The following is a 17,964-nucleotide window of genomic DNA, read 5'->3' as shown; positions in this document are numbered from 1 at the left end:
ATTATTTACTGAGCTTAAATTTTTTTTTCTTTTTTCTTTTTTTCCAATCAAATAATGGAAAGAGAAAAAATTTAATTTTCTTTTCCTTTCTTTTCCTTTTTTTTTCCATAAGTTTCAAATAGAGCCTAAGGTGGCGCATTCTTTATTTAAGAGATGAGTTTTTTTTTTTTTTGAAAAATGCTAAAAATAAATATATTAAAAAGCTCAAAAAATATATTGAAATTTGTGTTTTTTTCTTTTTTTTTTTTCCAGTTTATTGACTGTTCAGTCGGCTATTAATAAAACGACTCTTCTTCTTCTTTTATTTTTACGATAAATGACAAACACAACCTTGAATGTTAATGATATCTGACAAAAGTATATTAATATCAATGAATCGTCTAGCTAGACCCTAATTTTACAATATATATATATATATATATATATATATATATATATATATATATCTGTTTTTTGTCATTCACAGCAGAGCCGGTGCGAATAAACGGGCATAACCCGAACCCGCAACCCATGTCACCATGTTTTACAAACCTATGCGGCTGGCTACGCATTTGTTTGGGCCTTTGGGTCAACTATTGGGATTATTTTAAGCCGGTCCCACGTCATAAGATATCTCTTGCAAACAAAACAAATACCTCCTCGTTTACTAGAAGAACTATTCAGTACCGTCGCGTGGGGCCTAGGATTCTTTTTTTATTGTTACGACAGTGTGGGGTTCAAATACAAAGTGTGTAGGTCTCGTATTAATGTTTAATACAAAAATGACCTTGGAGCACTACATGATTGTGTTCAATGGCATTGAATAATCTCTTCGTTTACTATAGGATCGTAAAGACGGAGTAGTAATATCCTGCGTTGTACAAAGTTTTACGTAGACGAACACTTGTAGATGTAATTATCAATTACGGTAGATTTTAAAACGTTTTCTTCTTCCAAGAGCCTAAGTTAACCTTTTCGGTTTGAGTTTTGAAAGAAATTTTTGAAAGTAATGAGAGGAAAAAAATAGATAGAGAAAATTTATGGAAGACCGTGCCCAAGGATTTTGAGACTCCAAAACAAACAAAGCCGCGTTTGGAATGAACTGGGGGATGGTGCTATGCGGCACCGTGCACACTGTGCACATCCAGGCCACTTGTTCGGCAATCCAACGGTCCAAATCTCATGTCCACTGTAGGGGTTCGATTTGTCGGGATCTTGACCGTGGTTCGGGTTAGGATCCTTCCTCCGCAGCTCCGTGCTCCTTCCGCCGGACTTGCAACAAGTCACTAGGGCAATAGTTGCCCAGTGACCCTCCGACGATCAAGTTAGATGTAGGGGGAAGTGTTTAGGTCTAGGGTTAGGGTAGAATAGCGTACCTCTCTAAGTTAGTATTCCTATGTACGTATTTATAGACTTTGATTTACTTGGCCTCCAAGCTAGCACGTAGAGGGGACGCTCAGGTAATCATCTCGGGCGACGTCATATGTGACGTAAGGGATAAGGCAGTTACGGAGCACATGACCAGGTTAGATCCCCAATGATTACGCCTATATATTGTACAATCCTGGCATAACTGTTTTCCTTCAGGCGGCTTCAGAAGTTCTGGACCGAGTACATTCCATGCTCCTAGACTTCGCCGAAGTCCATTCCGAAATCTCATTCCTAACCATTTAACCGAGGAAAGTACAGACCTTTCCCAAGCCTTCGCCCAGTCACGAGCTGATGCACTTATGGGACCTTGGTTCACCATGGCTTGGTGGGGTGACCGAACTCCTTAACCGAAGCCACTACATCCACCATCCAAGCATCCAAGTCGTTCATTGCCAATATGAAATCTAGACCGTTGCTTTGCCGATAGGACAGCTCAGATGTGCGCAAATTCGTTTGGAATATGAAAGGAGAATAGTGAGGGGGAGGGAGAAATGTGTATATAAGTAGTATAGAGAGTTTTCCTTGTTTATCCAATTTGTCGTAGATAATAAAAGAAAATATGACATATGGCATACATTTGCCTTAGTATACAGTACGATGCGGAGTACCACAAATTTTCGTATATTGACAGTAGCTAGATTGGTTAACTGAATACTCCCTCCGTCCCAATTTACTTGTCTCAGTTCTATTTTAACTGGATTAAAAAACTAGTTATATCTTTAAATTGGTAATGAATTTTATATCCAATATGGATCTTGTTTGATAGATCTCGATTTGTTCTATAATACAATGTTTTCGAAATCACCTAAAACATTATAAATTACAAGATATAATCAATTGAAAAGTGGCACGAACTCCAAAAAGTGACAACTAAATTGGGACGGAGGGAGTACCTATTACCAATTAAAAAAAAAATGCACATACAGGTGTGTGTGGTCCACTAAGGCTTTCAGGGATCCACACAAATGATCCAAACCCTTCATTAATTTTTAAATAAATTTTTGAGTTGCCCTCTTTAAAAATTAGCTCAATTGCATAACTGTAAGTACTAAATCCTACGGAGTATCTTCCAATTTTTTATTTAAGAATTTGAAATCTGAATGAATTTAGAAAAATAGTGAGTTAGACAATTAGATCATGAATCACTTACAGCTAATTGATAGAGTTAATGTTTTGTTCCAAGGCAATTCAAAAAAACTTTTCTAAAATTGATGTACGACAGGGATCATTATATTCAGGTTGTGTAGTCAATTATATGAGAAATTTTTGGATGTCTGGTGGGTACCACGTCACCCGGCTGACTTGGTGCCCGAGCAACATATTCAAGCCGTCCAAAAGTGTATTAGACGGCCCGGATTGAATCACTCTCTCTCTCCTCTCACCTCTCACCCCAACACTCTCCTCTTTTTCTCTCATGTTTCTCTCTCCAAATCCGAGCCGTCCAAAACCGAAATAGACGGCCCGGATTCACTAATAATATGTTCGAAAAGTATGCTAGTCAAACGGCTTTGATCATTATACTCAGGCTGTGTAGTCAATTATATGGCTCATCTTCTTGGACTGCAAGTAACAATATTAAAGTTGGTTTATAAAAGAAGTAAGACTAAAGTGTTTTTTTTTTTTTTTTTGACAAGGAAGTAGTAAGATTAAAGTTGAGAATGCTGATTATTTATGGGCAACGGAAGGAATACAGAAGATGAGTTAGCCCAAGGGTTTAGTCCGGTTGGTTGGTGGATTTGCTCTCCACGCATTGATCAAGGTCTGATTCTTGTATTAGCTAGGCCGGAAGAAAATAATTTCTTTTGAATTTCCTAGTTTTAGTGTAGATGGCCTGCCTTTTGACAAAACTAAGGAAGGGATTCATTGTAGTGCGTATAAGTTTGCTTGGACAACCTTAACTTTCGGGGAAAAAAGAAAAAAAAAAGATGATGAGAGGAAAACCTCCTGGTAGTTTCCAAGAAACTTTCCATCTATGAACACAAAATAAGAACTGGAAACAAAAAATCCAGCAGTAACATAGATACAAAAAGTGGAAAATACCTAGGCAAGTCTCATCGGTTCCCCTCCTTTTCTGGGTTATTGACTCCATTTCAAGTTTATTTTTACCTCCAAGGGATAATATTGACTCCATAAATATCTAGACCAAACTTACAGACATGCACTGCATCCCTCTCATTCGGACTCTTTCATTTCTCTCTATAGTTCAATTCCTTGGAACTCCATTTTAGATCTTTTTTAGGTTCATCTGATTAGAGAGAAAAAGACGATGGATAGTGAAAACATTGAACCGAGACACAAAGGCGAGCAAAAAGAAATAAGATCTATTTTCTTGCACGTGTGTTGAATCGGATTTAAATTGGGAACGAAACTAACAGAAAAACTTACCGTTCTAGTCTGAAAGCAAAAGGAATATTTGTTTTGAAAATCATGCTCAAGTTTATGAATCTTTCTATTAGCAATACCATACCGTGTAACATTTGATCTTTTCATCATGAATCGCTAGAAAGGCTATCGTCGAAGGCTAGCAGAGGGCCTTCTCTTCCGAGCTAACTCGATAGAATAAATTGCTTAGAGTTCTCCTCTTGTTCCGGTCTTACTAATTCTCTACGCGCCAATGGTTGGGTCGGCTCCGTCTGTTCCCGTGGCAAACAGAGTCTCCGTAATGAACCAACTTCCGGTAGTTTTCCCAGAGCGACCACAAACAGGGTAACGTCACACTGGCGCTCATATTAATTAGGCGAAATTATACGTACTAAAATTGGTATAGGAAACTTTAGGAGATTCCCAAAAGTGTCGAGCCAATTCGGAGGCAATAATTGGGGTGGTCAAAAGTACTAAGTTATGTCCAGGAATAATCAAGTGCCAGCGGAGACAGAGGGACAGAGAGCCATGTCCTGATGTCCAATCTATGCGACGGTCCATGTGGGGTGTACGTGCATGTTCAAGGGCCAAGGGAGATGTTTTTTTTTACTATACTTGGCACCTTTTCCAGATTGAACACACTCATCACTCGTTCATGGCATTCTTGTCTTGATTCTTGAGATTATGTTCTCCTTGTCCTTGTGTGTAGCTGTTGATTACTTGAAGGGGATGCTGCTTGTGCCGAACGGCCCATCCAACTGTTTATCTCGACAATTGACGGCTCGGGTCTTAATTAGAGCAATGGACGGTTCCGATTTTTTTATGCACTTAGATTAGATCCAAGCTGTCCGTACTGAGATGAGCGGCCGGATGGACTGCTCGGCACCGCTGCCAACCACAGGTGCTTGGCAACATCTTTCATTCCTGGTGTGTTTGTAAGGGATTTTACTCGATAATCAAAGACAATGTGAGTTAGTTCGACCACTCTGAGGTATAATAAAACGATATCATCAAATGCCACCGTAAAGTTGTCGACTTCTAGCTATGGTAGCATATGATCAAAAAATAAAACTATGGCAGCATGATCAAAAAACTTGTAAAAATAAATTCTTATTTTTTGAATTAAAGGTGATGTATTGTGAAAGAATGACATATCTCGTAAAGCGGAAAATAAGTACTTCAAAAAATAAGAACCTTAGCGGAACGGGGTCAGGCATGATTTTGTTTGAATTAAGTTAAAACCTCCCAAAAAAAGTAAATTAAAAAGACTGTTGAAAAAAACTCATCCTGGTAGTAGTATTCTTTGGCATTTGGGCTGAAATTAAGTAATAATCCGTAGTTGGTTAGGTCCACCCAAGCATGATTTTGTTTGATAGCACTATTAAATAGTGAAAATTGGTTACACCCTTATGCCTAATGTCTTTGGTTAAAAGTTGATACATCACCCTTGTATCGTCCAGGGTCTTTTTTTTTTTTTTTTTCCTTCTCATCTCATATTTTAGAAGCATGGATACTACCCAAATTCCTTCCCAACCCATGAACAAAGGGTATCAACTCCCTCTAAATAAGAGTTAAACTGACAGCCTAATCGCACATAAACGCAACTACACAATCGTTTGGCCAAGTGCGCCCATTCGCTATCATCAGCTAGATAACATATTTTTCATGTTGGCAACGCCCCTTTGGAAAGAAAAACCATGGCTCTTTAATTCCCCTCTCTCTCTCTCTCTCTCACCAAAAGTTCCATTGGAAACCCCTATATATGCCACCCTTTTCAAAGCCTTTCGGTGACCAATTCAGTGGCTTTCACTCATTACTCTTCTTTTTCTCATCATGTAGATCTCCACCATTCTCTGCCTCTCTAAAACAGAGAATAAACAGAGCATGTATCAATTCATCAACATTCTCTGATGTCCCAACGCTTAATTCTTTCAATTACTCCACAAAACCAAAACCCAACTCATATATTTCCACAACCCAACAATTTCCCTCACTTTCTCTCAACTCCAATCCAAACACCACCGACATTGTTTGACTATCAAACACCATGGCAGTTGATGTGTGCTCAGAGATTTCTAGTTTATGCGCAAGTCCTAGGCTCTCATTCTCTCGTGATCGCAATGAAACCGACACCCGACGATTGGATTCCTCCCTCTTGGATCCCGGTTTCGATTTCGATTTCTCCATCGACAACACCAGATTCAACCAAGAACTTCCCTCCGCCGATGAGCTCTTCTCCGACGGCAAGATTCTCCCAATCGAAATCAACAAGACCGCCGCAACAGCGACGAAAAAAGCCCATCACTCCAAAACAAGTGCTTTCCCCACCAGGCCTGGTACAATTACGAGAAGTACTAGCAAAAGTGCCATTGAGGATACCGAGAAGAAAAGATTGATAGAGTTCTTATCCATGGAGTATGATGAAGAAGAGGCAAAGCAGCCAGTATCGAAATCCTTTTGGCAGTTCAGACGAAGCACTAGTCTGAACTGCGATAATGGCCATAGCGCAAGCCTAATCCGATCGCTACAGTTTCTTTCGCGAAGCCACTCGACCGGTTCAGCGCCGAATCCGAAAAGAAGGGCGGTTTCGAAGTACACCCAGAAGCAGAATTCGTTAAAGGAACCACCAGCGGCCGCCTTTTCGCCGCCTTCTCATTATGGGTATTACCCGTATAATTCGTCGAAAAGGCCTCCACGGAAGAAGAACTGCAGCAGATCTTATGGTTATGGCGTTCGGATTAGTCCTGTTTTGAATATTCCACCTAGTTGTATGGCTGGAGGAAGTGCGAGTCTGTTTGGATTGATCTGTATTTGTAAGGCTAAAAAGAAGAAGTAACGTTCTTATGCACAAATCGGCTCTTTTTGTTTTGTTAGTTTCGTCCGGGAACCCTCCTTCCTTTATTTCTTAGTAATTCCTCTATTCTATGTCACTCGGGCATAGAGAAATTATTGGACAGATACACTGTACTCGATCATTGGATCAAATGTCCCCGGAAGCAAGGAGAATGCCTGCGTGTTTCAACGAGAACACTGAAAAAGCCGAATTCAGCTCTACGAAAGATGGCCAAAGTACGGCTATCGACATGATATTATATTAGCTCAAAATCACGACGAGGAGAGATTCTGATGGGTCGCTTCGGTCTAAATACATTATAATCATGTCTGTGTGTTTGTGATTGGATTTTTAAAGTACGGTTTTCTTGAGATTTCTTAGCTGCATATCAAACTTTGCAGTTCATGATGTTTTTTGATAATGGACAGTAGACAGATCAATTGGTGCAATATTGTCAACTTAACATGTGAGCTTAATTAGAGGGAAGAATCATTGGGAATTAGGTCCTTTTGGAGTACTCATCTTTTGCATGTGGCCATTTCAATGATACGTAGCATGATTAGATCAAGCCTTGACACTGCCTTGTTGGATTCAGTGTTCTAGCAGCATTCCTCGTTCGACTTCTCGCAAAATGTGTGAGTCCTACTTTCACCAAAGGGATGAAAAATCCCAAGGCGGACTCTTGGACTTGAGGGCTACCCAAGATGTGTAGCTCTGAAATAGAATTTGCTAGACTTCAAACTGGGAAATAATTGACTCGAGGCGGACATCATGAGCATAGACTATATCGATCGGACTAGGATGCAGCTGTTTCTAAATCATATGGAACCAGTTTGGGAGACTTAGAAACCAACCTTTTAGCAATGGCAACTAGGGGAGTCCAGCACTTGAGGAATTAACTCAATCATTTAATCTTTGGTGGGTACACCATCTCCATGACTGTATGAATATACCAAGTACTAATAGGGGACCATGGAACAATATGTCTTTCTTTCATGGCCTTCCATGCTTTGTTTTCTTTTCCCTCTTTCAAATTTTTGGGGGTGCAAAATAATTGCATGGGTTGTCTTTTGGTGTTTTGAATTTGATTCTCTTGAAGGCTTCCTTTGTTATGTATGCCCATAAAGATGAGGGTAAATCATAGTTAACCCCTTCAAATTATGCCTCTGAGACACTTTACCCCTTAAATTTTTAATTTTTACACTAAACCACCTCAAACTAATGGAAATGCAACTTCCGTTTTCATTCTGTTACGAATTGGATGGAAAATGTCACATGTCCTCTCATCCGGAAAAAAATAAGACATTATTGCCCTTTCTCCTCTCTACATCTAGATACGTACATATTATTATCACCAAACCAAAACCGGAAAAAAAAACTAAGACAATGTCACCCATCACAAACCCCCTCCGATCAACTATATCCTGTGTTGCAATCTTAATTTCTCAAACAGTACCTTGTTGAACAGCTCGCCACCCTTGACATACTCCATGACGAAAAAGAACTTGGACTTGGTCGCCGTGACCTCGAACAGCTAGACGATGTTAAGGTGCCGGACGCAGCAGAGGATCGAGATCTCGAGGTTGATGTGGGCGATTAGCAGCTCTTGAGAATCTTCTCCTTTTCTCTTTTCTTTCTCTTTTGGCAGTCAATGCCAAACGATGCCACCACGTTGGCCCCTCTCCGACATCGCCACCCAGCCCTAATCACCTACCCTTAGCCATCGACTGCCCGATATGACTCCGTCAGCAAGCCAATCATGAAATGACAAAGCACAGCCATACAAACCCATCTCCCACTAGTTCAACATCACTCTCACCATTGATCATCTTCGGCATGTGAAGATTTCTTCTGGAGTGATCCTTGATCGACGTTTAGGGTTTTGGCAAACAAATGGGTTTTGATCATTTTGGTAGGTTGTACATTTCCATTAGTTTTTTTTTTAAACGACAAAAATATTATTAAGAGAAACTCGATAAAAATTTGAGGTGATTAAGTGCCAAAAATAAAAATTTGAGGGGGTATAATTTGAGGGGGTTAACTATAATTTACCCTGAAGATGATATGATTATTCTCTTCTTTTTTTCTATAACCGGATGTCTGAGCCAGTTTGCGCGTAATTTGACTAATTCTGGGGCCCAAAAAGTAACAACTGAACAACCCTTCTGATGGTCCCAAGATTTGAAGCTCAAGGAGGATAAGCACTTATATTTGCTTTCTAACAATTATTCTCTTATTCTTTTTGTGTTTATCTAGCCCAATTATGAGTAGAGCTGGATTTGAGGAATGGTTATAGAATTAAATCAATCATTGAGAATCACCTTTAGTAATTTGTAGCTTTTCCAATCCAACTTGTTTAATGTGTTAGTTAGTTGATTGGATCGGCATGCTCACTCAATTACCAGAAGAACATGGCTCTGGTTCATGTTTGTAATATCCCACCTTTTTTTTTGAGACAGCCAACCATCCAGCTGGTTCTTCCTTTCCTCTTTTTTTTTCTTCTTCCCCCTCTCTTTTTTAGGTCAGATTTTTTAATGGCTTGCCACCGCTGCTCTTGAAAACTGGAGCAATAGTTTCATTAGCATTTTCTCAATCCAAAAATGGATATTCCAAGTTTGGAGTTGGTTTTCACAAAAATAAAAATAAAAATATGCAACTGTAAGAAACTGCTTGGGAAATAGAATCCCACCCTTTCCAAGAGAACACCCAAAAAGATGTCTTATTATATCTTGCTCCCCTAAGCTATCACACTTTTTTCAAACTGCTTACTAAACTATAAAACCTGACACTTAACCACCTTCAATTACCTAAACATTTCAACTTGGGCTCTTTATTATTCTATGTACAGTCGTATAATAGCCATCAAAAAGTACGGTATAGTGTTCAATTGTTTATAAAGTTTAAGGTAGTCAAGTGTAAGGTTTTTATTTTATTGGTAATTTGAAAAAAATGTGATAGTTCAAGGGGGAAGATGTAATCAAGCCTGTAGATATTCCAAATTACCGAAAGGCAATATGAAAACGACGGGTTTCTATGTTTTAAAAAAACGACCAAAGTGGGACTAAGAGCATCTCCAACCATCATGCAAACCATCAGCCAATACCAGTTTTTGGCTTAAAGACCCAATTCCTTCCCTCCGACGGTTGGCCATTTTGTACACCAACAAATGGCTTTGCCATTTCTTTAGCCAAATTTGGGAGGAAATGGCAGAAGTCATTTGTGTCACATCAGATTTTCACTCCCATCGTCAGCTACCAAAGCCTCAAATCAAACAACTGTAAGTTGATACTCCATGAACCCTTCTCCTGCTGCTCCTACTAAAGCTCACATCTACGTACTGTTTTGGTATTTAAATTTGTATGACATTACAAATGCTTCACTAAGTTCAAGACCAAAATTTGACATCCGTAACCCACCAGGGTAGTCAAATTGGATAAAGTTGGCACATGAGGATTCTATTTTGGAAGAGGCTCGAATTGTAGAGGTTATTATTTCTTTATGCGTCTTTCATGCTTTGAAGGGTTTGTTATTGACGGACTATACTATTACATTATTAGGCCCTAAGAGCATCCACATTGTAATAAGCAAATTTGTATGGATAAGCAAACTTAACAACAATGCTAAAAAAACACCTCACATTGTAATAAGTAAAGTTACAAGTCTTTTAGTAAATAACCAAATTTCATCCATTCCATAACCAAACTTAATAACTTTTACCAATAACCAAAACTCAATAATCAAACCCAATAACCAAATTCAAAACTAAAAAACTAAAAACACCCCACATTAGAATCGTCTCATCGAGAATAATAATTTGGTGTGATCGCGTGCGTGATTAGAACTTGTTTGTAATTGGACATAGATGCATTGCGTATTGTGGGGTTTTTTTTTTATAGGGATGCAAAAATAACCAATATGGAGGTAAAGTTTGTTAAGTTTGATTATGAACTAAATAGATAATCAAATGCTGACGTGACACATTTTGATTATTCCCATTGCAGATGCTCCAAGGCTTTCGTATTCTGCAGTAAACAGGCAAAGCGTGAAAAAATGAGGTGCAGCCAACATTTGACATAATAAGTTTACATAGCATCTTGTTTTACGTTGTGGGAAAAGCTCCAATACACACTCCATTCCATATAACTGAATATGTCTCTCAATGGTTAAGAATGCATACAGTATGTACCATTACACATATTTGGTAGTAAAATGTACATTACGCCAATGTTATGCCTATTAGTAAAATGTTACGCCTCTCAGTGGTAAACGTTATGGGTGCATATCGTATGCTAAGTATGCACCGTAGCCGTTCCGGTATGTTGTTCTTTATACCATATTAACTCTAATAATCCAGAAATAAGTGTGTGTGTGTCTATATATATATATATATATATATATATATCGAAAAATCTATGAGTACCGACCATTGGGGGAGAGAAAACGTACCGACGGCCGCCGTCGGGCCGTCTCCGGCCACCGGACGGCCGATCCGAGCCGTTCAAAAATTCTAAAAAATAAAACCGAGGGGGTCAACGCGGGAATCAAGGGCATCCGAGGTGTTTAGGGTGCTTGATCAAAGCACCCTTTTTTCGTGTATATATGTACACACACATATATACACGAAAAAAGGGTGCTTTGATCAAGCACCCTAAACACCTCGGATGCCCTTGATTCCCGCGTTGACCCCCTCGGTTTTATTTTTTAGAATTTTTGAACGGCTCGGATCGGCCGTCCGGTGGCCGGAGACGGCCCGCCGGCGGCCGTCGGTACGTTTTCCCTCCCCGTGGTCGGTACATATAGCAACACTCTATATATATATATATATAGTTAAAAAGTAAGGACACTGCTTCTCGGAAATTTGCCGACAAAATTGCACCCGTCCAAGATTTTTTTCGGTCACGTACATCCAGGACCTAATTCAATGATCAGTTTCGTCCATATTGTAGATTTAGTTGAAACACATAAGTGTGATTTACAATCATGTTAATTATATATCCATTAGCATGCGAACAGAATAAAAGAAACAAATCAAAACAGAATTTTGGGATCCAGTGTGTGCAGTACATCATTTTGATTCACTTTTTTTTTTCTTCCTATGTTCACATACTAATTGGTCTACAATAAACATGCTTTTTAAATCACTTTAATGTGTTTCCGCGATATCTACAATATGGACATAATTGATTATTAAACTAGGACCGGCAAGGGGCCGGAAAAGACAGAACTTCACCTGTGCAGGTCTTGGCAAAATGCCAAGAAGCCATTTACTTTAATTTTGGAAAGCATAATCATGACAATAGCCAACAAATCCATAGCTAAAGCATTCTAGTCGAAATCCTAATCATGTGTGAATTTGATAGTCATGAAGTGAATCAACTCACATAAAGTTTTTCTAATTTTTGAACTGACTCGTGACAGAAAGTCTGTTATAGAGAAGTTTTGCTGTACTGGTTTCCTAATTGATTATTGATGTGGAGAAATGATGATGGTGATGCAAAAAAAAAATTTCCAATTGGTAGGAGAGATCATTGCATCATGTATGAAGTACTACAAAGTAAAAATCACGGGGCACTACATCCATTGTGTGAGAGTCTATGAGATAACTAAGTTTAACAACTGAACCAACATGATAAATAAGTCCATCAAAGGGACAAATTATTATAGAGTAGTGCTATTGGTACCGACGGTACCATAGGGAAAATGTACCGACGGCCACCGGACGGCCGTCTCCGGCCACCGGACGGCCGATCCGAGCCGTCCAAAAATTTTAAAAAATAAAACCGAGTGGGCCTACGCGGGAATCAATGGCATCCGAGGTGTGTAGAGTACTTGATCCGAGCACCCCTTTTTCGTGTATATACACGTATATACAAATATACACGAAAAATGGGTGCTCGGATCAAGTACCCTACACACCTCGGATGCCATTGATTCTCGCGTAGGCCCACTCGATTTTATTTTTTAAAATTTTTGGACGGCTCGGATCGGCCGTCCGGTGGCCGGAGACGGCCGTCCGGCGGCCGTCGGTACATTTTCCCTATGGTACCCGTCGGTACCAATAGGATTTCTGATTATTATAAGCCCAACTCAACTACAAGCCCCAGGGAGAAATAACCCCAACAAATACAAAGAAAAGAACACCCACACGCAGGTAGGAAGACTCTAACTCCTGACCTCCTAGTAAGATACAAGAGTCCGGCCAACTGAGCTGGCCCCAGTTGGGGTTAACGGTGATGCAACTTTAAGTTTCTAAATTCGCTCATGAGATAATATGCAGGGCAGAAAGGTCTACTGGCATAGTTCACCTCTGTTCTGACGCACTTCTTCCACTATAGCTTTGTGTTTTGGGTGCCGTTAAATACAACTGCGAATTTGCTACATGCAGTCGATTCCTAAAAGGAAATTTTTGGATTCTTTCTTATGAAGTGGCTACATATAACAAATTCGCAGTTGCAAATAGCCGGGCCCTGTGTTTTTCACTTTGAAACATATTTAATGACATGAGAATACAAGCTCCACATTCAACAGCGGCTCAGGCTCCGTTCCGGAAACCAAAATAAGTCCTTATTTTTTAAAAATGCAATTTCAAGCTCAAAAGTTATGGTCTTATTGAAATCTAAAAATATGCAATATGGATCTTGTTTGGAAGATCTCGATGAGATCTTTCTATACGATGCAAAAAAATTTGAAAATTTATTTTTCATTTACTTTATTTTTGAGTTTGAAAATATAAAATAAATTGCTTATTTTTTAAGAAGATTTCTGGAACGGAGCCTCAATCGGTTCTGGATCAATATACCGGTTCGATGGTACAGCAATCATCCTGATGTTGCTAGTTGGAACTCTTCCCCTGGCCGCTTTGTCAGCAAGGAGGTGGGCGTTACCTCGAGTCCTCCTTACACGGACTGGTCCTGGCTTCGAAAAATACACGCGAATCCTAGGGTAGTTCACATCCTTTGGCTCGTGGCCCTTGGAAGATTAGCTACCAAAGATAATCTCTTCAAAAGGAACGTTACTCCCAATCCGTAGTGCATTTTCTGCCCGGATTCCAATGAGGATAACTTACATGTCATCCGCGATTGCCCTGCGGCCTGTGACATTTGGGAACTCCTTCTCCCTTCTTCTCTCTAATCCCAATTCTTTGGTGAGTCTATTTCTCTTCCAATATAGATAATTCAGATGAATAAGGACAAAAAAAAAAAAAAAAAGATGAATAATTTTGAGAGAGAGAGAGAGAGAGAGAGCAAAAAACAATTCACAAGTAGTAATTTTTTTGTCCCTTTGCTTGAGTTCAAATTTGGGCCTTGGGCCTCAGATTGGGGTGGAGCCGGATTTGGTTCATAGTCAACGCGGTGACTGAGCATTCCAAATTTCAACATAATCCTGATCAAAAAAATTTTGAAAAGAAAATGTCAGCATCCTCTTCTCTTTTTCCAGTTTTGTGGTCTTGAATTCCACTTTCAAAGAATGTGTCCATCCAAGCCTTTTTGAACGTCATCCAATTTGAATGCTTTTTGGCTAACGGTCAACACTCGGTCAATTAAAAACAAATCCATCCAGGAGTAGAATTTTTCAGGCCTTCCAAACATATCGTTTTCCCTAAAGTAAGATGTTAGTACGATAGTAGAATATTTCCAACATCATTGATGGTGCTCCATCAACTCGAATTGAAGACCTCACACCACGCACACCATAAAGTGGCGCTACACAACAGTTGGGTCAACTGTCTTGTTTACCTTCAAATAGTTGAGGGGGAAACAAGGGGAAGATCTGCACATTCGCAAAATGAGTGAATACAGAAAGCATGGTCCTCGGAGAGATTAATGTCACTATGAACTTGCACGCCGCACCATTGAGACAGAATGAAACTCGAAGGCAGCATAAATCCCAGATGCAGTTGCTACTCTTTGCTTTCCAAAATGGAATTTCCAATTACAGAAAATACAAGTTATACAACTGGGCACATTGCAACGACTCCAGCACCAGACTGTTAAATTACTGGGCGGAATGTGTTGTTGGCCATCAAAAGGACGGCAAATAACCAGAGTCGTAGTCCAGACTAGTTAAAAGAGGCATTACCTCCAGCGAATCTTTTATCTTCCAAGGGCATGATATCGGCTGCCTAAGCTGAAGCCAAATCCACAGCTGGGAGAGGGCAAAAGAAAGTTTTTCATTTTCTTGCCACAGTCTTGACCCCAAAAGGTAAATGAATGGTGGAGTATTTGATTTCTGGCTTATGATAAGAATAACATCCCTTTCCGATATCCCCCGAGAGAGAGAGAGAGAGAGAGAGAGAGAGAGAGCAAACTTTCACCAGAAATGTCAAGCTAGACATCTGGTTTCTGTTTCAGTTTTGCCTCAAAATCCTAATGAGTCGTGGCCTCTGAGGCATGAGCAGCATTTCAAAGTCCATAGTCATAGTAAATAAAATACAGAAGAAAATGGGACATCTCATGCACCAATTATTGATCCAGAAAAATCAACATTCCAAAAACAAAAGCAAACAAGTTTGAACTGCAGTCAAACCTGAAAGAACCTAGTAGTGTTAACCACATTTGTACGACTCACTGTAAACTTAAGGCATCTGAACGCGTAATTGGGAACAGGAAATGATTGAAAGGGCTTAAGATTGTCGCAAACATTTTCCCCAAGTTGCATCCGCATTTCACCAAATGTTTGCGAGCTTGTAAACGGTAGCTGATCAATTCTCTACACGACTATACCTAAGGACAACGTTGACTATGTGAGAATTGAGAGTACAAATCATCAAGCTAAAGTCGTCATCAGCAGGGATACACCATTACTGACAAACAACAGAGGAACTTTGAATTCATTTCAAAACACAGCATGCCACTACCAAATGGAAATTATGGAATTACTCAAGTACTCACTAGCAAGATCAAGCTCAATACTTTATGCAGAAGTAGAACGCATAGATACCCAATTAGGAAAATTGGAAATGTCATATCATATATATAAACTAAAAATGTAGCCGGGCGTTCATTCCACAATTAGATGCTTCCTCAAGCTGGAACATGACCACCACTTTTCTCTTTACAGATTTATTCCAATCAACCTAAAGAAATCGACTAATTTATACTATAATTAACAAGTAAAGCTTCTAGTAAAATCAATTGAACCATACACCACATCTTACCAAAGAATTCGACACTTCCATGGAATTCCCAATTGCCAAAGATGGTGCAGTATACCACTAATATGAGGTCCCGTTACACCAGCAGCAAGTCAGCAAGCAGATAAGCCTTCAATTTCCAAACTTCCAGAAACAGCAGCAACTCCAAACCAACTACTACCTCTGTTCAAAAGAATAATTTACGGAATTTAGAAATACAGCTCCAATTATTGCGTAACCAAACCAAAAAAAGCAATCAAAATGTTACAGAGTAGAGTAATTTACTTTTCCAGTCTCGGGAGCATCAGGAACTTTGTATATGTCAGCCGTAATTTCCGTCAACCACAAACCCGGAAAAATAGTCTGCAGAAAATTAATGCAACAGTGAATTATTACTCATTACTCTCCAATCAAATAAAGGGTTGAGATATATAAATGCATAATTATGAGTAGGGGTGATCAGCAAGCCAAGCAGCTAATCAACCAAACTTTGTTTGAAAACTTAGCTAGCTTCAAAAATATGCTCGAGCTTAGCTTGTCTATGAGATGAGTCGATCTCAAACGAGCTTTAATCAAGCCAAACACAAGCCGATCTCAAGTAGCTTGATTTTTTAATGCATAATAGCTTGTTCAAAGCTTGGTTTGAAATCTTTAAACAGCTTTAAAAAATATTGTTTTTGTTTCCTTAACAAACCAATCTTGAACAAGTTTTTAACGAATGAACACAAGCTCAGACTTAGTAGCTTGATTCGTTTGGCAGCGATATACTATATACTTACATCGAGTTCTTTCTGGACAATCTTGGGCCGTTTTTTGGGCCGCCGAGGGGGCCTGTGTCCAGTCAAGGCCCTAAAATCCTCCTCAATCTCTCGCCGTGAAAGCGAAACCGAAAATCTCGACCTCTCTGAGCTCTCTCTCTTCTTCTCGCCGGTCGGACCCTCCGCCATGATATCTCCGCATAATCTCGACGATTTTCCTTCACTCCTCAACGGAGGGAAGTTAGGTTTCAAACCCTTCGCAACGCCGCCATTACAGCCGTTACCGCCGTTCGTTCCATTCGGAGCCTTACACGCGGCTCGCCTCGTCCTCAGATTCCACGGCCTGACGGAATCGTCCTCAGCATCCGCCGCCGGCGCGTCCAAGCCATCCCTCAAAATCGCGTCCTTCATCTTGTCCGCCGCCTCCTGGAGATCGACCATCAGCTTCTCCCTGATCGCCTCGATTCCGTCTCCCTCCGCCGCCCTGGATTTCCTCAACCTCTCCTCCTTCCGCTCGATCGAGCCCTTGCTTGCGCCCAAAGCCGCGGACTTGTTGAGGACTCCGCCGCTTTGGTTGACGTTCATGCACCTGAGGAGTTTCTGGTTGCCCCACTGGAGGCACGGCATCTTGAAATTGTGAAGCGACGGCCTCGATCTCTCTGCTGCTGGTGGTGCTCCCATGATCTCCATGGACTCCTCCTTCTCCGTTTCTCTCTCCCTCCTCCGCTTCCCCAAATCCACCATTGATCGATCAGCCCTACCCCACTCCTCGCTACGATTTACGATACTCTCTCTTTCAATGGCTCCGACTTCTTCTTACTGATGACGTTTCCGGAGATTTTTCACCGGAAAAGTTTGACGGAGGGGCCGTGAGGGTTTTCTTCGGTTTGTGTTTGTTTGTTTGGTTCTCTGATGTGATGAATACGCCGGGAAACGTAAGTTTGTGTAGAGAGAGAGAGAGAGAGAGAGAGAGAGAGGGAGGGGGGGGAGGAGAGCGGTTTTAACGTTCGGGAAGGCTTCTCTATTCCATTTGAGGGGAGGATTTGTTTGGGTGAGTGGAGGGTGCTACGGTGCGCGTCGGTGTGTGATGTGCGCACCAATTGGCTGGTGTTTTCGCGGGCTAAACACGTTAATGTTTGAGAGTGATTTTGATTCTTTGCCTACCGTTGGATGATCAGAGTATAATCTTAGGGATTTTTTTTTTCATGTGTCCTAACATTTTTTTTCCTTTTTCGTTGGCCGGATTTTTAATTTCTTACGGCTAATTTTTGTGTTAGAGATTCTGAATTGTACTCTCTCCGTCCCATAATTTTAGTCCTTTACGAAATTACTGTATGTGCAACTTTTAAGCTTTAATATAATGTACTTATCGAAATAATTTTTTGTATAATATCAATCTTGTTTGATAGATCTCGATGAGATCTTTTGAACGGTGCCAAAAAAATTGAAAAATTATTTAGTAAATACAT

General features: G+C 40.1%; 2 protein-coding genes across 2 annotated transcripts; one reads left to right on the top strand and one right to left on the bottom strand.

Annotated features, from left to right (window-relative positions):
- The first annotated feature begins 5,366 nt into the window (after nucleotides 1-5,366).
- On the top strand, nucleotides 5,367-7,053 carry LOC131301567 (uncharacterized). The gene has a single exon (XM_058327929.1). The coding sequence runs from the start codon at nucleotides 5,819-5,821 to the stop codon at nucleotides 6,605-6,607; it is 789 nt and encodes a 262-aa protein (XP_058183912.1). The 5' UTR covers nucleotides 5,367-5,818; the 3' UTR covers nucleotides 6,608-7,053.
- Nucleotides 7,054-15,548: 8,495 nt separating this feature from the next.
- Nucleotides 15,549-17,588, bottom strand: LOC131301338 (uncharacterized). Its single transcript, XM_058327560.1, has 3 exons — nucleotides 16,517-17,588; nucleotides 16,023-16,100; nucleotides 15,549-15,920 (listed from the first exon to the last, which is right to left on the bottom strand). The coding sequence occupies exons 1-3, from the start codon at nucleotides 17,237-17,239 to the stop codon at nucleotides 15,915-15,917; spliced, it is 807 nt and encodes a 268-aa protein (XP_058183543.1). The 5' UTR covers nucleotides 17,240-17,588; the 3' UTR covers nucleotides 15,549-15,914.
- Nucleotides 17,589-17,964: the final 376 nt, after the last annotated feature.

Source organism: Rhododendron vialii, chromosome 9a (assembly GCF_030253575.1).
Source record: "Rhododendron vialii isolate Sample 1 chromosome 9a, ASM3025357v1".
NCBI lineage: Eukaryota > Viridiplantae > Streptophyta > Magnoliopsida > Ericales > Ericaceae > Rhododendron > Rhododendron vialii.
This window is presented reverse-complemented; position numbering and strand designations above follow the sequence as displayed.